Source organism: Kryptolebias marmoratus, linkage group LG21 (assembly GCF_001649575.2).
Source record: "Kryptolebias marmoratus isolate JLee-2015 linkage group LG21, ASM164957v2, whole genome shotgun sequence".
Lineage (NCBI taxonomy): Eukaryota > Metazoa > Chordata > Actinopteri > Cyprinodontiformes > Rivulidae > Kryptolebias > Kryptolebias marmoratus.
This window is the reverse complement of record NC_051450.1, coordinates 9,940,618-9,964,021: the sequence shown is the minus strand read 5'-3', so window position 1 is coordinate 9,964,021 and position 23,404 is coordinate 9,940,618. Positions and strand designations below refer to the sequence as shown.

At 36.9% G+C, this 23,404-nt stretch overlaps 1 protein-coding gene across 2 annotated transcripts in view; it reads right to left on the bottom strand.

Moving 5' to 3' along the window:
- Window positions 1-23,404, bottom strand: part of LOC108234726 (cadherin-18) — a 130,554-nt gene that overhangs the window by 62,110 nt on the left and 45,040 nt on the right. For both annotated transcript variants that reach the window (XM_017414127.3, XM_017414126.3), the window contains exons 2-3: window positions 19,212-19,769; window positions 2,164-2,458 (exon numbers count right to left, since the gene is read on the bottom strand). In XM_017414127.3, coding sequence (XP_017269616.1) covers window positions 2,164-2,458; window positions 19,212-19,442 — 526 coding nt within the window. In that variant the 5' untranslated portion in view covers window positions 19,443-19,769. The remainder of the gene's footprint in view (window positions 1-2,163; window positions 2,459-19,211; window positions 19,770-23,404) is intronic.

Here is a 23,404-nt window from a genome sequence, read left to right as displayed (position 1 = left end):
GCTTCAGATAGCAAAAAAATAATATTTTCCAATGGACTTAGTAATAATAGCATAACACACAACCTTCACAGCTTTATCCAACAACCCAAATTGTTACTCCATGCTATTTTGCTTCAAATTTGAAATCATTGTGAAAAATAAATAGGTTGCGACAGATAGAATGTTTAGTAGGATGTTTGTTTAAAATGTATGTCTAAACGTACAGTGTCATCTTAATGCAATAACTTGAGCTACTAATGAACTGAACAACAGCTAATTTTATCAGACTCCTCTTTGAGTGACAAATACTTGAAAATCTTTCTTTTGTTTTTTTTTTAAATCATGGATAGCAGCAAATTGTAAAAAGGCCTTAGTAGATTATTCCATAGAATTCTGGCCAAACAATCTTGAAAAACATTGATTCATAATAAACAGATCCAGCAATACCTCTGGATTTTTAACCACTATAAACTGTGACTTCTTTTTAGAAGTTAATTGTAGATTTTCTGATGCAAACAAAAAAAAAAAGAAAAAACTTTTCTTTTTTTTTTCAGGCAGCACTCAAAAAATACTATTGTAGCAATAAGTAGAAAGGATCAAGCAGTTGAACCACCTGGCTTGTGCCCTGCTAATCAATTAGGACAGGAAAAGGAACATCAGAACCAATTAGCTGCCCCAGTCCAAGACAGCCCTTTCCTACACTTCGAAGCTCCAGTATTGACAAATGTGGGGGGATTAGTGCTCTGGAGTGTGAGGACAGTTGATTGTTACAGCTGATTTGACGCTGAAAACGCCCAACTGAAGCAGAATTACTTTAATGGACATGAGCAAAAGAGGGGGCGGAAAAAGGCTAATTATTTTCCCCTTCACAGTCCTTGATTTCTTCCCTTGGGGCATCAATGGTGATTGATTTTTCCTTTCTTTCTTTTTTTTTTTCTTTTTGTGTTACCGATGATAAAGTTTACAGCAAAACTTTAAACCCTGTAGTCTTGTTAGAACTTAACAAAATTTGTCAGGAGACATCTTACAAGTATATTGCCATTACTCTGTATCATTTGGAGCCAAAGCCCAATTATCCAATAGTTATTCATGAACTGAAATCTAAATATTTATTATGTGTCAATTATTAAACATTTACTTGACATGCCTGACTAAGAAAGAACTATACTAACAAGCAGAGTTGTATGTGCGTCAGGCCTGTCTGTTCATGAATATTCACAAATGCAACCAGGGAGATATTGACTGTTTGTAAAGAGGGCTCCCAGAGGTCTATCAGGGTCTGCATTTCTAATCAGGTTTACACATTTTCATCGTCTACAGGGCTGATGAAGCTGTTCTTTTGCTGTTTGAAATATACTATGTTTTTCAGGAGGGGATATATTTCATACAGACGATAAATAGGATGTGTTCAACAAACGTCAATTCCACAATTCTGCTGCTTTCTACTGTATTTACAGCAAAATCACTCTGATAGCTGTTTGGCCTATGTTTGGGTAACCTACATATCATTTTAAAATATTAGAGCATCATACTCCAGAGCTACTGTGCTGTGAGGCAGAATCCACTGGACTGAGAAAAGGATGGCTTTTGTTCACCCGAGCTAAAAACAGAACTGGAGAACAAAGAAATACAAGATAAATGTTTGCCACATGATGCTGGGCATGCGAAGAGTAGCTGTCTCAGTGGAGGTGAATAGAGGCTTTACTTTCCTCCATGATGTGGAGGACTCCATAGTCTTGATAGCAGGGATTGCTGTGGAGGCACTATTGGGTGCTTATAAAGACCTGCCCACCCGGGAGGGAAACCATAACAGCATCCAGAGAAAAAAAAAAATATGAAAAAGGGGTCTTGACTGGCTTACAGAAGATCAAACATGCTGAAAAACGTTGTTGAACAGAGGACAAACTAGAATGCAGCATAGGGTAAATGTTCGATTGCAGCTCTCCGTACAAATCCATTTATTTTTGCTCAGATCATCCAGAAGGAATAAAGTCAAAAGTCCTCCAATGATCTTTTTGTTTTTTACCACAGGCTACTAATAGGACAACAACATAAACACATTCAACATAGTACATAATGTTTTGCCAGATTCTTTCATGTTTTCATATTTAACTGTTGGTGTACTGCCATTGACTGAAAAGGGCAACCATTCAGAGGTTCAGTTCAGTAAGCAGCTCTACTCACCCACTTCAGACATCTCAGGCACCGTCGCTACAAAGGGTCCATCTGGAAATTTAGGTGCATTGTCGTTGATGTCTTGCACTTTAATTATGAATTCCGACTTTGGTTCTAGGGCCTCCTCTGTGTTGCGGTCCAAAGCTTGTGCATGCAGGACATAATGTGTTTTCCTTTCCCGGTCCAGGCTTTTAGTGGCATGAATATCTCCTGTCACCTCATCGATGATAAATATAGTCCCAGCACCTTCTCCGCTCAGAATGTACCTGACGGATCCATCGCCTTTATCCGAGTTTGAGTGAAGCTGCAAGGAAAACCAGACAAAGGGTGTAACAATTAGGAAAAATTATCTTGTCTAAACATCTTTAGCTTATTTAGTTTCACTGATGGTTTTAAAATCCTGTTGCAAAACTGAGGATAGCCACTGTGCATGCCTGTTAAATACCTACAAACACAATCTTGCACACAATTAGTTCTAATGACATAATAAAATTTAACTTATCAGTGTTGTTGAAAAGAAAGTATCTATACTTTAGAATCTTGGAAATTGTAATGGACATTTCTCGTTAAAGTGTGATTTCTGGTACATTCCTAATCAAGAAAATAATAGAGAGAAAGGAGAAAAAAAAAGTCCCATCGCTGGTCTGTATGTGCATGGGCTGAATTATAATAGGTTGTGATTTACATATAACATCTGCACTACATAAGGTAGTAAGCTTTGCAGCATTTTATTCCCTGCTTGGTGGGTCTCTAACCCACATTCTTCCTCTCAAAAAATTCCCAACATCAAACTCAGACATTATTCAATATTTCTCTCTTAGGCTTAAGCATACTTGAACATCCCTGTAGAACAGCATCTTTAGAGATTAAAGGTTTGGAGGAAATCCTTTACAAGACCGTTAAAGATGGAAAAGTGTTGCCTTTTTTTCTTACCAAGACCCATAGGAATAAGGGGAAACCAAACCATTGGTCCTGATATAATTGATACCAAGAGGATTAGGACTTTGATGCCAATAGCTCAGCTGAGTAGTAGTTTTAAATTTTAAATAAATATTCCATAATGAAGCTGAATTTTAAAACTAAGGACACCATGGTAAGATTCTGAATAGAACAGAGCATTTTTGTTATTGCAGAAAAAGGAAAAAAATTGTTATATTGGTGCATATATAATAGTGTTTTAGTTTATAATATTTTCCAAGTCTGCAATTGTATTTTCCAAGTTATGCAAACTGTGAAAGAACATTTAAAGTTTGAAGCACACCACAGATTTGTTTAAAACACACACACACACATATGTATATATATATATATATATATATATAAAATCTTAACAAATAATCAAACTGATTTATCAAATTGCAAGCTTCTCCAGTTCTATGAGTCATGAGACGTGGGTGATTGAACACAAATGCAGACAAATAAGATGCCTAAACTAAAGCAAACTTGAACCATCAAGGACACACAAGAACACAGCAGCAGATGATCCAACAACAACAATAAAATGACTAATACCAGGAGAATAGGGTTGGTAAGTGAGTGGAAACAAGTAAGCTGATAACAAATGAAAAGCAGGTGTGTGCGGCACAACAAAACAAGAATTACAAAGATCAAAGAAACTAAAGAGCCAGCATTTTTTGAAGGAATGCATATTGTCCACCACCTTTCATGTTAGAGTTGCAGACTAAAATCATATTATGTTGATAGATGGAGTTGTAACCATTTTGTTCAAACCTTAAAAACAAATTTATCCGTGTACTCATGTAATATCCCAAGATGTCACATTTAGAGTATGTGTGAGGAATTACTCTCAACTACTACCACGAAAGATTTTAGTTTAATTTGAATAAAATTGACTGAGTTATAGGCTTTGTTGTTATTGTTGTTTGTTTTGTGTTGGCCAATGTTGATTAGTTGTGGACCATCTTGAATTGGAACGACTCCAAATCAGTTGTAGATGTACACCCAGTGATTACTTTCTGATAGTTTCATTAAAATCCATCTAGTTCCTAATTAAATCTTTTTGGTGACAAGCAATGTTGACTCCTAAAATTAATGCTAAAGTATTAAACTTGTCTTGTGCAATGTATAGGCTTAGTGCATGCATTGGGTGTGACACTCAGCTAATATCATACACAATTTCAACTCAATATTTGTATGATGTACATTCAGTGATTATTACCTAAAAAAATAAATAAATAAAATTCAACAAGAGGTTTCTGATATATTCTGCTAACAGACAGACAGAGTTAACTCCAAATAGTTATTGGCAACATTTTAAACAAAGATCTTGTTCAATGTGCTCAGAATATGTGTTGGAGATCAGTCTCAGGCACTACACACCAGATTTTCACTCAGTATATGCAAAGCTGACTGAGTTATAAAACTTTTTGTGTGCTTATGTGTGTCGTCATCCTGATGAATCAGGTTGACTTCAAACTGTAATCAATAGTAGATGGTACATCCAATAATTACTTTCTGCAAGTTTAAATCAAATCTGCCTAGTGGTTCAAGAGACATTTTGGTAACAGACAAATGCACACTCACACACCACACAAGCAAAAACATAATTGTCTGCCTTCACCTATCGGTGGCACGTGATATGCATTCCTCCAAGAAATGCTTGGTCTTCAATTTGCTAATAGACAAACAAGCACCAACACATGGGATTACATGATTGCTTGCCTGACATTTATATAGTGCACATCATAAAAATGTTTGCCAGGTCCAATGAAAAAAAGACATATGATAAATAACCACATAACAATATAAACTGTTTTTGAAAGAAAAAAGTATTTTATCAGTGGGGCTGACTTATATTTAGATTCCAGAAAACAATTGTATTTACACTTAGGACCACATTTGGTTTTCAAGTGGACAAATCTTTACTAAAATGGGTCAGGCTATAAATTATAATGACTCATATTCAATAACTTAGCTCCATTAACATGTGCCAGCAAAAATGTAATACACTCCACACTAAGCAAGTGCAATTTCACATTACAAGCTATTAGACTTCTTTTTTTATATAATGGCATAATGATGTCTTGAGACCTGTCAGTGCAACATACTGTTAAATTACAAAAAGCCTAATATGTTGTAACTTTTGTGAGAACATTAAAATGCTGATGGTATTTCACATGCACAAAATAGATGTCTTAGCTGTAACATACTGCAAATTGGGATTCTTCCAAAGTCGGCCTGTCTTGTCCAAATTAATGAGCCATAAAATATTGTCATGTTTTATTTTATAGCATATATCACAGTCCTTGTACCATAAACCTAATTTAAATAATTGGGCACCTTGCTGTTGTTGGTTGTGTTGTAAACACTGGTGCAGTGTCAAAATTGGGACACAGTGTTTTGGAGTGCAGACAAGAGCTGAGGACAAGACAGTCTACTTTCAGTGTAACCTAAATATAGAGGCAATTTATTATTATAGGCTACTATCCAATGTACTGAGGGCATTAAAGACAAACTCATATTGACAAAACCTCATTATGCAGTAGTTTTTTTTTCTTTTTTCCTGTCATTGTGCCAAATAATCTATAGCAGTTTCTACATCTATCAGCTAGACCTCCCTTAAACAAGCAGACAATTTCTGGCGCATAACAAAAGAAAAAAAATGCTAACTGTAATGGGACCTACAAAGTGAAAAACTTTGCAAAATATATAATTACTGAGATACAATAGTGTTTCTATATGTGGCATAAACATGATACTGATTTATAGAAACATCTTTTCTGCCCTTCATTTTTGTGCCACTTGTTTGTGGTTGGGTCACAGAGGCAAACAGTCCAGGAAGGCATCCCAGAAATCCCACTCTCCAGAGACACTCCTCAGTTGCTCCTGGTAGATCCCAAAGTATTCCCAGGTTAGAGAAGATACACAATCGCCCCCAGCAAATTCTCACTCTGCCACTGTATCTCTTCCCATTGGGACGTCCCCAGAAAACCTCCATAAGGAGACACACAAGAGACATCCTAATCAGATGCCCAAACCTCATCTTACTTCTGTCGATGGAAAGGAGCAGCAGCTTCCCCTGGATGATTGAGAACCTCAATCTATTGTTAAGGCTGAGCCCAGCCACCCTACAGAGTGAGATTTATGCCACTTGACCTGGGATCTTATTCTTTTGGTCATGACTTGAACCTCATAACTGAAGGTGAGGGTTGGAACATAGAAAGACCGGTAAATCCAGAGCTTTACTTTTTGAATCAGCTTCCTTGTTCATCATGACGGACCAGAGCAATGCCCTCATTACTGCAGAGGAGGCCTCAATCCATCAATCCATCTCTGAAGGCCATGACCTTCAGAGTGCACCTGGGTGGTTTGCAGCTAAGTGTGAACGAACTGGGATGAGAGTCAGCTCATTTAAGTCTGAGGCCATGGTTCTTAACTTGATAAAGGTAGAATACTCCCTCTGGGTCAGGCGTGAGTATCTGGGAGTCTTGTTCACGAGTGATTTTTTTATGCACAGAATAAAAGTTATTGAATATGTTGAATAGCTGAGGTTCTAAGGCAAGATCTAATCAAAATCTGAACTAGCAAATGAATTTTCAATTAGAGCGCTGCTGTTTATTTTAGGCCTGACTCTTGATGAGAGTCGACTGTCCTTTTTGTTGTAAATATCAAGCCTGTAATTAGATGAAGAGTCAAAGATCCTGATAATTCAGGTATTTAATCAGTGGGTAAATTTCATTATTATGAAACAAAATCCACAAAGAGCAAAGACAAAAATCAGCCATTGTTTGCACAGCAGCACTTTGTGAGAGGCATATTCTTTTGTTGATTTGCTCTGGCCCATGTCTGTCTGCTCTCTTTTAATTTAGTGTTGGGTACTAAGAAAAAATGGTTCTACTGCTGGCTGGAGTAAGATAATCAATTCCTTCCAATAAATTCATGATTTTTAGTCAGGGAATTAGAGTTATTACTTTACAACAGTCCACAGCCATATCTACTCAAAGCATATATCCACTTGAGTTCAGCTGTCCTCTACTCCACCTCATAAATGCAATTGTGCCCCTGGTCAGGCTGCTAATTTAGCTATCGACGTCCCATGCAAGAGTCAATAAATTATGATTTGCAAAATGTGAACCAATGATGCATACTGTGACTATTGCCTTCCAAAATCTATTGGTGATAAACGTCAACAGGTTGAGAGCTGCTTCACAAACATTACTGCCTTAAAAAAGCAGCAGTGGAACCCCTTCCTCTATTCCTGCTGAAGGTGAAATGATATTTGAAAAAAAATGTAATGTTAAAACCCCAAAATATATATAAATAAAAAGGAAAAAGGGTGGCCAGGGGGGGAAATAAAGGATGACAATTATAAAGAAAAATGTCAACATTCAAAAGACTAAAAAGAATGCACTAGCAATATTAGATATTTTTTTTAACTAAGGGAAATCATATAATGACTCTTTGGTTGATTCCCTAACTGGATAATTTTCTGTTCATAGTAAAGGTTTAAGCAAGAAAAACCCATTTTCCCTTCATACTTTTGAGTGAATGTAGAGGAACCATATATTAAAGCTGAAGTTTGGTGGGGATAAAGATGGGAAGGCAGGATATGTGTAGTGTAAGCTGGGCTTATGATGGGGCAATCCTCAAAAATCTGAACAGCTCCCTAAATAATATATTTTCAAACCAAATGTCCCTACTAGTGTGATAGTTTTATCTTTTATTTGGGTTATATGGTACAAGTACACAATCTCAAAAAAGTATTTTACATGTTCTGTTTAGAAGAATAAAGCTTGTAAGTTTAGTCAAGTTGAATTTCTAGATTTTTACCATATGTTTTACATTGTAAGAAGTATTTCAGCTTGAAATTGAAAGTTGTGAATACAGTGAGTTATAAACAGTTTTTGAAGAAAACTATATTCTGATATATAATATTAACAACAATATCAATTAAATGTATTTTTACCATTTTATTTGCACCATGCAACTTTCATCTATCAGTTTGTTTTCTGCTTTTCTGAAGTTGGGCCACAATAACAATAGCCCCAGGAAGAGAACCCAGACATCCCTTTCTCCAGCATCACTTCAGTTCCTCCCTGGGATGAGTTCTCAGGCCAAAGGAGATAATAATTTCAGCAAGTTCTGGTATTGCTTCAAGATCTTTTTCCAGTGAGATGTGCCCAGAAAACCTCTGTGGCATTCTAATCTGAACAACATCAACTCTTCTTTTGATGCAGAGGTGTAACAGCTCCTCACCCTAGATTTAAGGCTGAGTTTGGTCTTACAAAGAAGCTTGATCCAGCTGCTTGTATCCATAATCTCATGGTTTCTGTTCTGATCCATATCTCATGACCATATGTGAGGTTCGGAACATAGGCAGGCCAGTAAATCAAGAGCTTTGCCTTTCAGCTCAGATCCTGTTTATATATATATATATATATATATATATATATATATATATATATATATATATATATATATAAGTGAGAATATAGAAATGCCTTTATTTCAGAAGACACCAACATACTAGAACTCGTTGAGGTAAAGACTCAATCCCGACTAGGAAGAATCATTCCAGCTTTGTCTCAGACTTAAAAGAGCTGAATCCCATTGTCTCCTCTTCACACTCATCTACAAATCGTCTAAGTGCACACTGAAGGTTGTGATTTAAAGACACCAAAAGAAACACATCATCTGCAAAATGTATAGATGAGACCCTGAGGTTCCCAAACCAGACACCCTCCTCTCTATGAAGGTGGCTCCATGAATTGTGATCCTGTCCAGGAACACCTTAAACAAGATCAGAGACAAGGGGAAACCCTAGTGGAGTCCTACCCACACTGGAAATATGCTCAACTTTGTGCTTAAAATGCAGACACAACTCTTGCTTTTCTTATACTGGGTCCAAAGAGCCCAAAATAGTGACCCTGGCACATTCAAAAATGCCTTGGGACACATGGTCGTACACTTTCTTCAGATTCATGAGACGCATGAACTGGACAATAAAACTCTATTTTAGTTCCTTCCACTACTACTAATATTCTTGCCAAGTTTTAGCATGAGGATATTTTATTTATAATTGATCAATTTTATTCACATCTATTTTTTTTACATTCTGCACCACAGGAAGTGTCTGTTTTGTAAAGCCACATAGAAAGACTGATATGAGTTTAACATACATCAGGACAATGTGCAGCATAGTGGAAAAAAAGTCAAGACCAAGCCATAAACAATGAATGGAAATTTATGAGAATCTCTCACACATGCTGATCAGAGAAGCCTCAGGTTTAATAATGAAAGTGATATATAACCTCTGCAACCTTGTTGTTTGTCATTTCTCCACAAAGACTTGGAGAAATCCATTTCATCAACAGGGCATCAAAACAAGGGATTGTGTTTATCTCGCAGTCTCTATGGGCGACTTTATTAAAGACTTGTGGAATAGATGACTGGCATGTGGTTGGCAGCTGGCAGGTGGAAATGCATTTCTGTGGAGATAAAAGTAATCAGCAAAGTCTGAGGCTCTAAGTCCACACGATGAAAACACTCCAAGCTCAAAAAGAACAGGTCAAAAAGTTTTGTCATATACTACCCTAGATTAAAGTGAATTTTCACTTTCTTTCGTCAACAACTTTTTCTTTATTTTTATTGTTACAGCTCTGTCTACTCATTGCTGCACATAGACCTAAATTGTTTATGTTTACAAACTAATTGGTACTCACAGGCAAACAGCTTACCGCCAGTGCCACTTCTCAGGTGTCTAAGTCAATTACAGGAAGGTGAGAAATTTGAGGAAGAAATCAAACTTGACAGAAATCCCCCACAAGAACATTATTTCTGCAACACTAAACAGTAATTTTACTCATTTCAGTAATGACGGATAATGCATGTAATGAAACTAAAGCTGCCACTTATGATTACGGTTACAAAGCTGATCATTTAAAGTGTCAGATCTCATAATGACTGAGTGGTCAAAATGAAAAAAAAAAAAAAGAATTCCTAATGCAGATCATACTAATGCAGCGACTCAAACTGGTCTTTAAAAATAGTAGAATTACTTATGATTGCTTTATATTTATGCACATTTATGACTATCTATAACATTCACATTGTACTTTTTTTTTTTTCCTCAAAACTTTGCTAGTAACTATTGGAGTCAAAACTGTCGGTTAGGAAAAAATATTTCATGAACCACTAAATGGATTTAGATGAAATTTTCAAAAAGTAATCATTTGATACACATGTATAACTTCTTGACTCAAGATGGCTGACACAACTAATCAAATTTAGCCAATACAAAAATGTCTAAACTCAATTAGTTTTACAAATATGGAGCTAAGAATTTGGTGTGGTAGTAGCTGAGGGTTCTTCACAACACATACTCTATTTCATGATAAAGCATTATATATTCAATATAATTTTCAAGACTTAACTAAATCAGTTCAAGCTCATAACTCACTGTCATTTGTCACCATAAAACTATGGCAATATGCCAATATTCCTTCAAGGAATGCTATGTTGCTATTTTATAAAGCAATTGACACAAGATAAAACTAAAGCTAGAAGATGGTGGTTGTACACTGGCTCTGGATTGTTTTCCTGAATGCAACCAGACAAAATTGGAGAAGTCATTAAGTGAGCATTGCTACAGTTTGGCATCACAGATGCTTTTGTTCATGCACATCACCAACCTTTCTGTCAAGTTGCTACATCTACTGCTGCATGCACAGTCTTTTATATATATATAACAATGTCCTCATTAACATCCATAAATACTCTGACTTTTGGTGTAATATACAAGTAAAAAGACACATTTCCCTACTTCAGTGTTGCAATCCTTTAAATGTACCAGTAACAAAGCACGCATATTTTTATGTGACCTCTTCCAACAAATATATACAATCTATCCTACTCTGACAGGCTTTGGTGATGCTCTTAAATAAGCATTCCTGACAAGAGCCTTGAATATAACAAATTTCTACTTCTTCCTTTTGTGAATATTCATTGCCTGCCACCAAAAGTGGAGTGATAATATTTTTTACCCATGCCTATGTTTGTGTGTCTGTTAGCAAAATATCCCATGAATCACTGAACAGATTTAAATGAAGCTTTCAGAAAGTTGTCATTGGCTTGACATCTTTAACTGATTAACTTCTGGAGTTACTTCAGGACCCAATTCAACTGCAATACGTGTGACATCTTTGATTGAAATCTGTTGAAATCTGCTTTGTTTGTCCTGGTGCAGTACTGACAATCTCCAACTGACTTTTGTTGTCAACCCAAATCAAGATAACTGCCACATCTAATTGATCTTAGTAAATTTTACAGATATTGAGCTAAAATTTTGTATGGCTGTAGCTGATGGTCATTCGCAACTCATACTCCAAGTGCTAAAATAGATCACAAAAGATATCAATATATTCCAAGAGTATGCACATGTGATATAGCACTAGAGGTTAAACTTGATTTCCCTAAAAAGCTCTATAGTTTACCTGCATTGTTTCAACCAACAGAACACACATACACACACACACACACACACACACAATTCTCTGTGATTGAAACTTTCACATATAAACACAAAAAAGGCAATAAAGGTTGGTAGCAGTCATGGACAACTACGTTCTTCAGTTGCAAATAACAAATACGTCTGTTTATGTGCAGAAAGTACAAGATGAACCAATCCAGAATTTAATCTTAGTTTAGACAAAAGCACTGTTCCAATCAGACTATTCCTCTTAATTTGTCTGCTGAACAAATATAAGTGGCCACCTGCCTCTGAAGTAATAAGCTAAAAGGTTTAGAAGTGGCTACAATTCAAACAGACCGAACTCCCATTTAAGGTGAAGTCAAGAAAATTACTTTGTCTGACCACAAACTTTAATGGAACATGAAAAAAATATCAGCTCCCTTGAAAAGGAGTACAGGAGAAATAACACCATCTTTACAATTATATAACACTTCTAGAAAAATGCTCTAATGAGGGCCATCCAAATGCATTGTTAGTTGCTTTGCAGCTTGACCTTCATATGTTTTACCCCTCTGCCTCTGTTCTCATCTTCACTGGCTTTCTCTTTTTCGTTGTACAGATCCTGATAATGTATGCGGATTGTTGAACTGCATTACTGGTGAATGCCCATGTGTAATGACTTGGCTGAAGTGAGTTCACAGATCCACATAATGTATGTGCCTGACTTGGCTTGTTTGCTTTGTGCTCATTTTAAAGGCATTTCTTTTACGACTGGAATGTCCAGTCATTAAGAATGATGTGGAACAAATAAAGAAGAGAAATGAGACTGGAAAAAGAGTGAAAAGGAAAACAAACTTTTGTTGGATTCGACAGCATCTGAAGAAGGAATGGCAAAGAAAATGGACTATTACGTTGGCAACAATTTTTGATGATCGATTCTGTTTACTTCAAATTGATTTTCAGGCAGTTAAACTTGCAAAGAATCTCAAGTCCATGCTAACTTTATGACCCACCTGCATAGGGTGATGGTCCACACTTGGGCAATTATATTAATGCAGCCAACCTGCATCTGCAGTTCCCTTCACTGTGTTTGTTGTGATTTCTTAATGTTTGCTCTGTGTAAAAATCTGAATGATTACAGCAACATGTGTCTCATTTGGTTGTCAAAGAGGCATTAAAATTGCATGGCTTTGATATTAAAAGCAAGTTTTAATTGACGGTTCCTTGGAGGATTGTGTATCACCCGCTGTCTATAATGCCAGAGTTTAATGAGAAAGAAAAAAGTATTAGTCGTTTTGGTCAAATCTTGTCAATGACGTTACGTACACTCTCATGCTAGCGCTCACAAATTGGGATGGCTCTTGGCGTATGCGTTAAGGATCACTCTCAGCTACTACTATGCCAAATTTTACCACAGTATCTTCAAAACTGACAGAGCTATAGCCACCTTTGTGTTGCTAAAGTCAATTAGTTGTGGTGGCCATTTTAAATTGAGGTGACTGAAAAAGTTAGTCTGTTGTAGTTTACGTTCAGGACTTATGTTTTGCTAGTTTCAATAAAATTTCCTCAGTGGTTCATGAGGTGTTTTGCTGAGAGACAAACACACACAGACACAGGCAAAAACATTATTGCCCACCTTCTGCCTTTCAGTGGAGGGTGATTAAAGCAGTTAAGTGGAGATGAAGGTGAAAAACAGGGTGTGAAAATTGAATAGTCTAAAAACCCTATGTGATGATCAGTTTTCAGGCTTCATATTTTAAAGGGGGAGGGTTTGTTTTTGATTAAATCTCAGCTCCTACACTTAACTTAAGAGGACTTAATCTTTTTTTTTCTCTGGGGGTGGGCTTGATTGTCTGATTATCACCACCTTTTGGCCATACTCCCTCCCAATCAACTCTTCCTGAGCACCCCCTTCTCCTTGATTGATTTGTAACAGTCACGGCAAACCCTGATGATGGAACGCCTGCCTAATGACCATACATCAGGAGGAAGTGATGAGGGGCGTGCTGAAGACATGCCGTTAATGCACATCACCACCATCAGCCCTAGTAGTTGTCCTCTATTTTGACATCTGTGGTGAGAAACAGAAAGAGTTGTTGTTTTCCTAGCAGGACGGCTGACTTATTTATGAATAATGATGAGATTGCTGCAGTCCTGGAAGCAAACCTAACTACCCTAATTTAGTGTCTCTGTCTCTAATTACTGCTCATATCTAACATTTAAATAAGACACACATAAAGCTGTCAGCAGAATTTTAGGTTTTCACTTATGCTCAGTCATTCAGGGAAAGGAAATAGTCTTGGATGTCCAAACAGTGCTTTTTATTAAACATATACACTAAAAATAAATGACAGAGGAATGCACTTTGAAAATTATGCATGCCCCCATAGGCAGTAGACATGCTGTTTTCTGCAGTTCTTGACTCAGTGGGTGGTAAACTGCTTAGTTTCCGTTTTCATCAGCATTTAATTTGGTCACTTTGAGACTCTTTCAAGGTTAAGGCAGGATGTGTTAGTATTGTCCTAGTATTGTTATTACATTTGAACAAAAGCACATCAAAAAACTGTTTTAGTTCAATAGAGAATTAGTTGCTTTATTAAGATGCTGCATGTGAGCCATTTCATGTGTATAAAAAACACATCAGTGTATCAGTGTTTTAAGTGCAAGAAAAAAGCGATTTTATTTTAATAAAAGTGGTTGACATTTAAAGCTAAAAAACAAAATCACACTACAGTTTTATAGTTCATAAAATATATAGTAAAACTGTTGTATTGTGTTATCCATTCATCCATCCATCCATCCATCCATCCATCCATCCATCCATCCATCCATCCATCCATTTTCTTTTACCTGTTTCTCCTTTCTGGGTCGTGGTATTGTGTTATAAATATGTGATATTTAATTCACTGCCTACTTTTTTGCATTGTAGAAATTTATCAAAGGAAAATTTAACTACAGTTAAGGCTTACTTCATACTAGATGACAACACAGTGTCATATGCTTAACATAATGTGATATGCCCATGATGGTTTTGAGCATGCATAAAACTTCATAGGTACGTTGTGGTAGTTTATCATTGTGCTGGCAGTCTATTTAGGTCCAGGGTGGAGTGTGGTGGTAGCATGTCTGTAATATGGGGTCTGAGCACATCAGCCCAGCTTGGTTGTTGAGATTTTGAAGCAGGATTGGCCACTCTGATCTCTTACCTATGCTGTGATCGTGACAAGGTCCTGTAACCAACCTGAATACCCGTATCTGCATTCTGACGTGATCCAAGACAGTCGTGCTAGGGCAGGCATATAAACCAGGGTCATGGTGCAGGAAAACACCTCCAGGACACGAAAAACAGCAGTGAAAAACTATGTTGTGAGTACTAATAGGATAGTGGCATCAAGATTGATTTCACACTAAAGGAGGTTTTTCAAAATTTGCTCCAATCCAGTCATATTTTAAAAGGTTGTGGAGACATAATGAGGTCGTCATCCAGTGGGAAAGGGACGTAAGGACCAGCAGGGAAATGAGGCTGGAAAGCTTAATTGCAATAAACATGTTTCAAAGTATGTCTGAAACTAAGTAATAAATATCAAAGGGAGTCTTGGCTGATAAAAATGTTTGTTGGAACACAGTAGTGGAAGAACTGCAGAACATAAAACATTGTGTGGAGAAGACTCAGGAATCTGTTTCTTTGAACAGATATTTCCCAAAAGAGTTAGTGGGCAGTAAACCAGAAGGTAATGTTACCTTTCCTGGCATACATTTAATGCTTGAAGGTCAAGTATTACAAAGCATTTAACCCAAGGTAAATGCGGGTGTCATGCTTGTCTTTTTTCATTTGTGAACACCAGACTATTAACTGCATTCATCGTAATTAAAAAAGGCAAACCATTGTCTCTGCTCTTTTGCATAGATTAAAACAAAATGTGCTTTTAGCTTCTTATGTAATATATATATATATATACTTACAAAATTTACATTTTTTTTTTTAATTGTCCTGTTTCTTTCAATAGATACATATAAATTCAGCTTTGAGTCAAAAATAAAATAGGCCTATATTAGTTTCATTTCTGCCAGCTTTTTGATTGTTTCTCATTTTGACAATGCAGATTATTAATGTGAATCTGGCTGTGAGTCGTTCCTTGTTATTTAAAGCAGCACTTCAGTAGTTTGATAAAGAAAACCGAATTGGCAAAGGATAAAAAAATGTTCTGTGCAAGAGCAAAAATCCTCATCATTTTAAAAACTTTACTTTCTCTTTTTTTCGTAACACTGTTCAGCTTTTACCATACACACAGCGAGGCAGTTGCCTGATTCTGTCACAGCAAAATTTATTTTAGATGCGTGAATAAAACATTTAGGCACTATTTCTTTGAAGATGCCACATTCTTCTGCAAATAAGCAGAGGATAAAACAAGGGGTCTTCGCCCCAGAGTGGACTGAAGAACCCATTCTGTCAAATATCATATTGTTTGCTGTCTTCTTCTAGCAGCAGCTGGTAAAAGCTCAATGTTCTCTGACCAAAAGCCAAGTTATTATTATCCAAAGGCTTTTCCTCATCGTTCTGCTAAATCATTGCAGAGAGTCCTCTGCAGCGCATATATTTTCAGGGTTTGGGTACTTGCATCATCCAAAATTACCATCCAATCTGTAACCTACCTGACAACTTCAAAGCATTGCGCTGAGCTGACTGACACGAAAACATCCACACCTCTCATTGGAAGTTGTCGAGTACTCGGACAAGTCCTGTCCCTTCCCAGGCATTTGTGTCTCACTCATGCACAAAGCTGTCATTTCCCAAATGCATCAGCGCCCCCCAGAAAGGTGTCACTGGGGATTATGGGATGCCAAAGGGGGATTAAAATGTTCTTGACAGACTGGCTACTTCACTTGTTCCAAACAGTCATCCTGTAAGTTTCTTGGCATGACAGAATTGTGAAAAATAACACCTCATACATATACATATATAAGTATAGAAACACACGCACGTACAGTGATGTGATTAATATTTCCTGCCACCAAAAGCCAAAGGTAGGCAATGTTGTTTTTGCCCGTGTCTGTGTTTTTCTGTCTTTTACCAAAATATGTCAAAAACTACTGAACAGATTTTATTGAAACTTGCAGAGAATAATCTCTGAATGGACAGGTTCCATCTTTCAGAGTCATCTCGATTCAAGATAGCTGTCACAGCCAACTGACCTTAAAAAACACAAAATTAGCTAAAATTCAGTCAATTTTGCAGATTTTTAACCTAAACCTTGCTGTGATGGTCTCTGAAACTGACATATGCTAACACATATTCTAAGGGCTAACCAACTGTGCAAGTTACTTTTTTAAAAAATCAACATGAACTATTTGTGGCCAGCTTAGTCTGTCTGTCATTTATCAAACTATCTTAGAAATTACTAAACAGACTGTAATGCAACTTTCAGGAAATACTCACTGGATGTACATCTACAACTGACTGAACATGGGAGCCAACCTAATTTAAAATGGTTGCCACAGAAAACCAACATCAGTCAACACAAAAATGGATAAAAGTATGTTAGTTTTACAGGTATTGAGGTAAATTTCCATGTGGTAGTTGCTGAGAATCATTCACAACACATACTTTGAGCATGATATCTCACAATAACACATGAGATTGTGCAAAATAATATTCTTAAGGTTTGACCCGAACAATTACTATCTATTCTTGGAATAAAAGTCTGGCATGAAAGCCAGCAGGAGATATGCATTTCTTCAAGGAATGCTAGACCATTAACTTTAGTTTATGTTTCACGGTCTGGAAGTCTTTTTAGTGCTTTCTGTGTAATGACAGAATCATTTTTCATGATTATTTCACATCATTCCATGAAGTTTCTGTTTTATATTCACATCTTTTGATTAACTGATTATTGTCAGAGACTGCTGCACTGCAATTCCCTGCAGTGGAGCTGCTCATTTGCTGCTTGCTAATGTCTCAAGTTTTAATCAAGCAAAGAAAGGGAGAAGAAAAAAAAAGTACAGCGCAGTACGTGTCGAGAGCATTAATCCCCCCTCCTCCTCTGCTGTTTTCATCTAATTAAGGGTCATTCTGTCTCTTGGACACATTAGGACACTGCACGCCCGTCCCAACCCACATAATTAAATGTTTCTTTGCGCTTGCCATCTGGCGACCTCATCTCTTTAAACATGCTTGTCAAATTGATTTGCTAATAATGTTTATGTTTCTTTTCTGTGCTTTATTCTCATCCAGGATTAGCTGTTTATGTTTATTTTGCTTTCATCAGTAGTACCCATAGCACACAAAATGCACACACTGAACAACAAACCCCTTAAGGTGGCAATAGCATGAACACAAAACAGCCAGCGCAGCTAACAATAATGAACTTCAAAGCAGTGGAGCAATTTCATGTATAAATAATCATACGTTTATGCAGTTAGTATCACCTAACTGGCACTTTGAATATGCAGCCAACATATTTGCTGTTGCTTTAACTCAGGACAAGATGCCTTTCCAATGCAAGGTTTTCCTTGGTAGTAGATTATTTCATGGTTCATTTAAAAAAAAAAAAAAAAACAGAATAAACATGTTTCAGCAGCCAACAACATTTCTCTGTCAGCCTAGCGAAACAATGCACGATTCAAATCCCAGGTTGATTCAATAAGCAGACATCTGAAGTGAAAAGTGCTGTTTGCTGTTCTTTTTTTCCTGGCATTTGTCCAAACATATCATCTTCTTTTCTTTCTTTTCCTTGTCAAATGATAGCTGAAAAATAGACATATGTGTAGTCAGAGAGGCGCTCGCCGTTTCTCATTCTTTTTCTCTGAGTGCAGCTGAGGATTAGTCTGTGCCTGAGTGCCTAGAATGATGATCACTGCAGCGAGGAGAACCACATTTTCTCATTTTAGGAGATAAGGGTAGGCAATCTGCAAGCAGAGGACTTACCCAGCTCCCTGTGGCTTATTGTGGAACTACCAGAAAAGTCACAGCCAACAGCCAATAACTGGTCTCCACTGTACCCTGCACAAGCAGGAAGAACACTCTGTACAATTTTCCCCACTCGGAGGGACATCCGTCATTCCAAAACGACACTGAAATTGCATTCATAAAATTATCAGCTTGGTCCCAATTCTGCGGTTGCCCACTTTCTAACTGTGGTGAGAAAATTCTCACTAAAAAAATCTATTCTGATTTTCTTTCCCATAGATAGACAAAATATAACATTTTACTTGAAAGTTAGCCTGACGTAGAGGCCTGTTCTCACTGTCAGATATAATCCAATCTTGCATAGCTGGCTTCCCAGTGGCAGGCACCCTGGGAGGCGTTCATTAATTACCGAGAAGAAAACATTTTTTGGACATTATCAGAGAGGAATGGGCAGATATAAGTAATGTGGGGTGGGGGGTGGGGGGAGCCCACACACCTTTACAAATGAGACAAGAATTTCCACATCAGAAGATAAAAAAACAGCTTGTACAATGCTGACTTGGTAATCTACCACAGCAGAACAACTTGTTCCGTTTGTAACCCATTTCTCAATAAACAAGAGGAGCGAGAAAAATGCCAAGTAAGCTGTTCAAAAGCAGGTTCCCTGAGATGAAAATAATCCTTTTTCTACAGTTCAAGTCAATGTAGTGAAAATCCTACCTTTCCCACATACTGAGCTTCTGGTCCCATGTGTTCTTCTAAAACAAAGAATTGGTTCCAGATCCAGCCCCTCTTGGGCCTATGGTGCACCTCCGTCTCCCCATTGGCCAGTTTGGTCTGGTTCTTGGAGGGCACTTTGGTGGGGACATGGTGGCTCGCCCCAGAGCACCTCTGAATGAAACAGAGGGAAACCAAAAAGGGACAGAGACAAGAGGTGGTGGATATCCTCATGGTGGCGTGCAGTTTTGTAAATATATCCCTGTGTTCCAAGGCGGAAAGGTCCTCCCACCACCGCCGCAGCAGTCGGCCCCAATAGCCACTGCTGCAGATCTGTGCAGTGGTACCAACAAAAAGATAATTCAAATCCAAACTATAGAAATGATGATCCTGGTAGATCCTCTAAAATTCATGGCTGAAAGCCAAAGGTTTGAAGGAAAAAGCCAAGGTACATTTACATTGTGGAATTTTCCAGACTATTAGTGGCTGTTCAAATGGATGTGGACTTCAGGGTAGTTCTACCAAGAGCAGAGGTTAATCCCAGCAGCCATTCTGGATGTCCTAGAAGAAAGAACAGAGGAAAGAGAAACCAAGTGTTAGAGATTACTTTGATGGATATTAAAGACTAAATGTCTACTAATTCCTTTCAATTAAATTGGAAATTCATAGAGGACAATGCATACTTCATACTAGCTGACTGGGAAAAAAAAAAAAAAAAAACTCAAATTATCATGTCAATGTTGTAACTTTCATGTTGCAAGTCTTTAACTGTGTTTAATCCTTTCATCATCAACAATAAATCCTGTGATTTTGATAACATTTGCTCTTTATTTGCCAAAGTTAGGAGGGGGAAACAAAATATTTAGTCGCCTGAAATAATCTGTTCCCCCTACATAAAATGGAAACAAATTAATTTACCTGCAAGTCTTTAACTGTGTTTAANAAAAAAAAAAAAAAAAAAAACCTCAAAATTTCCCTACTCTCTTCTATCCATTTGTGCCATTATGCAGATGATACAAATATATTTGGACTTAAAGAGTTACATCGCTATTAAAAGGTTGTCTAACCCTATAATGTCAAAGCACTGCTTGGTGACTGATACTGCCCTGTGAGATCAGAGTCATGAATCACAGTCATGAAGCGTTGACATTGTGCCTCTAAGGATGACTTGACTTTATTAAAAACAACTGAAGAAGGTTTGATTTGAATGTTTTAACACATCCAAGGCATATGACAAGGCTTAGAGTACACTACATGTGCAGTGTAGAAAAGAGTGGCTGTATGATAAAGGCAGGCTTCAAGCTAATCAGATAAAAGAAACAGGTTGATTTTCAGTGGGCAGAAGAAAGAGGAAGACTTTTTTGTAGTTGTTGTTTTTGTTTGTTTTGTTTGTTAGGTAAAATGTGTATTTCCACCTTCAACACTTTACATATAACCTACAATAGTGAAAACAAATGTCAAGAACTGGTGAAATTCAATCTTAGTGAGCATTCAAGATAGGCTATGTCAGCTCTTGCGATCCTTTGAAAAGAATATGTATTACAGGTCCACCAGAAAGTATTAGTGAGTAAATTGTCTGGTCTTGGAGTGGATTTTTGTGTTAGATGTGCTATTTTAGGTCTTGCTGAAGCATGAAATCGGTCCTGTTTTGCAAAGGAAATTTTCCATTTGACCTTGATTTTCTGAGATGTCCTTCAGTTTGATGCCTTAACAGAAAATGTGAGGTCTTATATATGTAAATAGGAAAAAAAACTTTACTGCAACTGGATGAAAAAAAAAACAAGCTTAACTGTAGAACTGACCGGCATTTTTGTCAGTTTGTAGTGCAGCACATTTAGAAACAACATTTACAGAGGAGAAAAAAAATAGTCAATACTTAACTGGTTTCATGAATCTGAAGATAGCTTGGGTCAAATAAATAAATAAATTTGTCAGCAGTAAATATTTGACTTTCACGATAAAGGTCAAGTATACCTCATAAAAAAGGAGTTACATACTGTCTTTCAGGGGCTGAAAATGTCATTAATAAGTCATTGCAGTGAATTCTAGCTATCTTCAACTCATATTACACTTTAACAGTATATATAGTTTCACAACAAAATTTGCCAACAGATAGCTCAAATGTTTTAGGTGAAGTTATCAGCAGGTGATTTGTGCTATTGGATTCCTAATGCTCATTGATCCTCAGGTTGCTCTTCCAGTTTGTGTTTAGAGAAGGTAACAGAAGTATTATAAGGTGTAACCACAACAAAAGTATAATGATGAAAAAAAAAATGCATCTATCATATTTGTAGTCTTATGTTGTTGTTCTATTTTCTGTTTGTTGTCAGTCACAGCGATCAACTGTTAACATTTACAAGAATCTAAAATGGAACCAGTATCCTCATTAGCAAGTTTTAAGTCCAACCCCATGAGTACCAGATTGAGAACTCGAGCAACACTTGTGATTGATATTGGATGCACATGTCAACATAAATGCAAGAAAAAGAACACAAAATGAGATTATGTTTGTATAAGTAATCTCAGCCAATTACCTACCTATTAATACAACTAAATCATTTATGATGCAGGTGTGCTCATCAAAAGCTGTTTTAAAGCACTTAGTTTCGGTAAATAAATGCCACCAATGTGCTTCAAAGCCATACAATATTGATAACATTTGATTAGAAGAAGAAAAAAAAAAGCTTCCTGCATTCAATGCAAAGTACAAAATTTGAGTCAAAGCAGTGAAAGAAGTAAAAAAAACCAAGGTGTGTATGCCTACTCCCATTAATAGGATGTATCACAGATTTAAATAGCCTCCTTGAAGCTGAGAGTATAGAATAGCAGCTTCGTGGGGATTATCGAGATGACAAATACATGCATTTGATATTTAATAGGATACAGAAGCTGAAAGACTTCAAAGTTTGCTGTTCTGCTTCTCTCAAAATGTATGTGACAACAGAGAAAAATTCTGAAAGGGGGTATTAATGGAACTTTTGAATGTCACGCACTTTGGAAGATAATCATAAAAAATACATAATTAAAAAAAGTTATAAAAAATATGAAGATTAAGTTATGCCTAGAACCCCATGGCTAATCTCAATGTTTCAATTATCTACATACATCCGCAGCTAAACAGGATGAACTCAGTTGTTTTGACTAAATGCAGTGGTTCTTGTGGCTAATAACTGCCAGCTAAGGCAGTAACAGAAAGCCGTTTCACAGCACCTTGGATTAAAGTGGAGGAAGATAAATACTACATGTGTAATCTGAGAGAAAATTCACATCTACATAGGTAAAGCTACGCCCAAATCCTGCTTTTCACGCTTTATTCCTTTAACTGAGAAAATGATATCAAGATCCACAGGGAATACTAATGGAGCATATGATTCAACTAAGCTGTTTCAGACAACTTAATGCATTTTTCAGAGCTATTTATTAATTTATTTATTTCAGATTTAATAATACAAGTCTAACGACAACGAAGGACATTGTTCTACATCAAAGTGCTTTGACAGTTGCGGTACCTTACTGAGTCACAATGAGAATATCTTTTACCAGTGGTTTCACTTTAGCCTCCTGGGGCTCTCTTCAATCAGTCTCTTAATTGTCTGATTATCATGCTGATTCGAAGCAAAATACATTTCAGGGAGCCATGAAATCAATGGCATCTGGCTCTATCAACAAAAATAATCTCTCGCTTTTCACGGTCATGATATTGTTTCAAGCAGACCTTCGCCCATGGTGTGTTTATATGCAGTATGTGCAGAGTTTAACAAGATGGGTTATGCACAGCGGCAAGAGTGGCTGTGTTTAATATGTGTTATTGTAGATTATCTTCAAAGTGGGGTTGTCACTGTTGTCAGATGTCAAGGTTAAGTTCATAATTGAATGTTTTAATTTCCAGTCACAGTTTAGAAAGAAAATATACAGCTTGGATAGTTATTTCTAGTTTAAAACAAAGTCAGATTGGTAACGCCACAATTGCCTGTTCCTAGATTATTTTTTCAATAGTATAGTACAGTGACGTGCGGTGAGGTTCATGGTTGGTGAGGCACTGAGAGTCAGATTTACAAATATATAAATCCAAAAGGGTAGCTTATTCAATTGGCTACTGGTTATTTCATATCTCATCAGCGTTCTTCACTCTCTCTCTCTCTCTCTCTCTCCCTCACTCACTCACTCACTCACACACGCACACATAGTAGTATTAA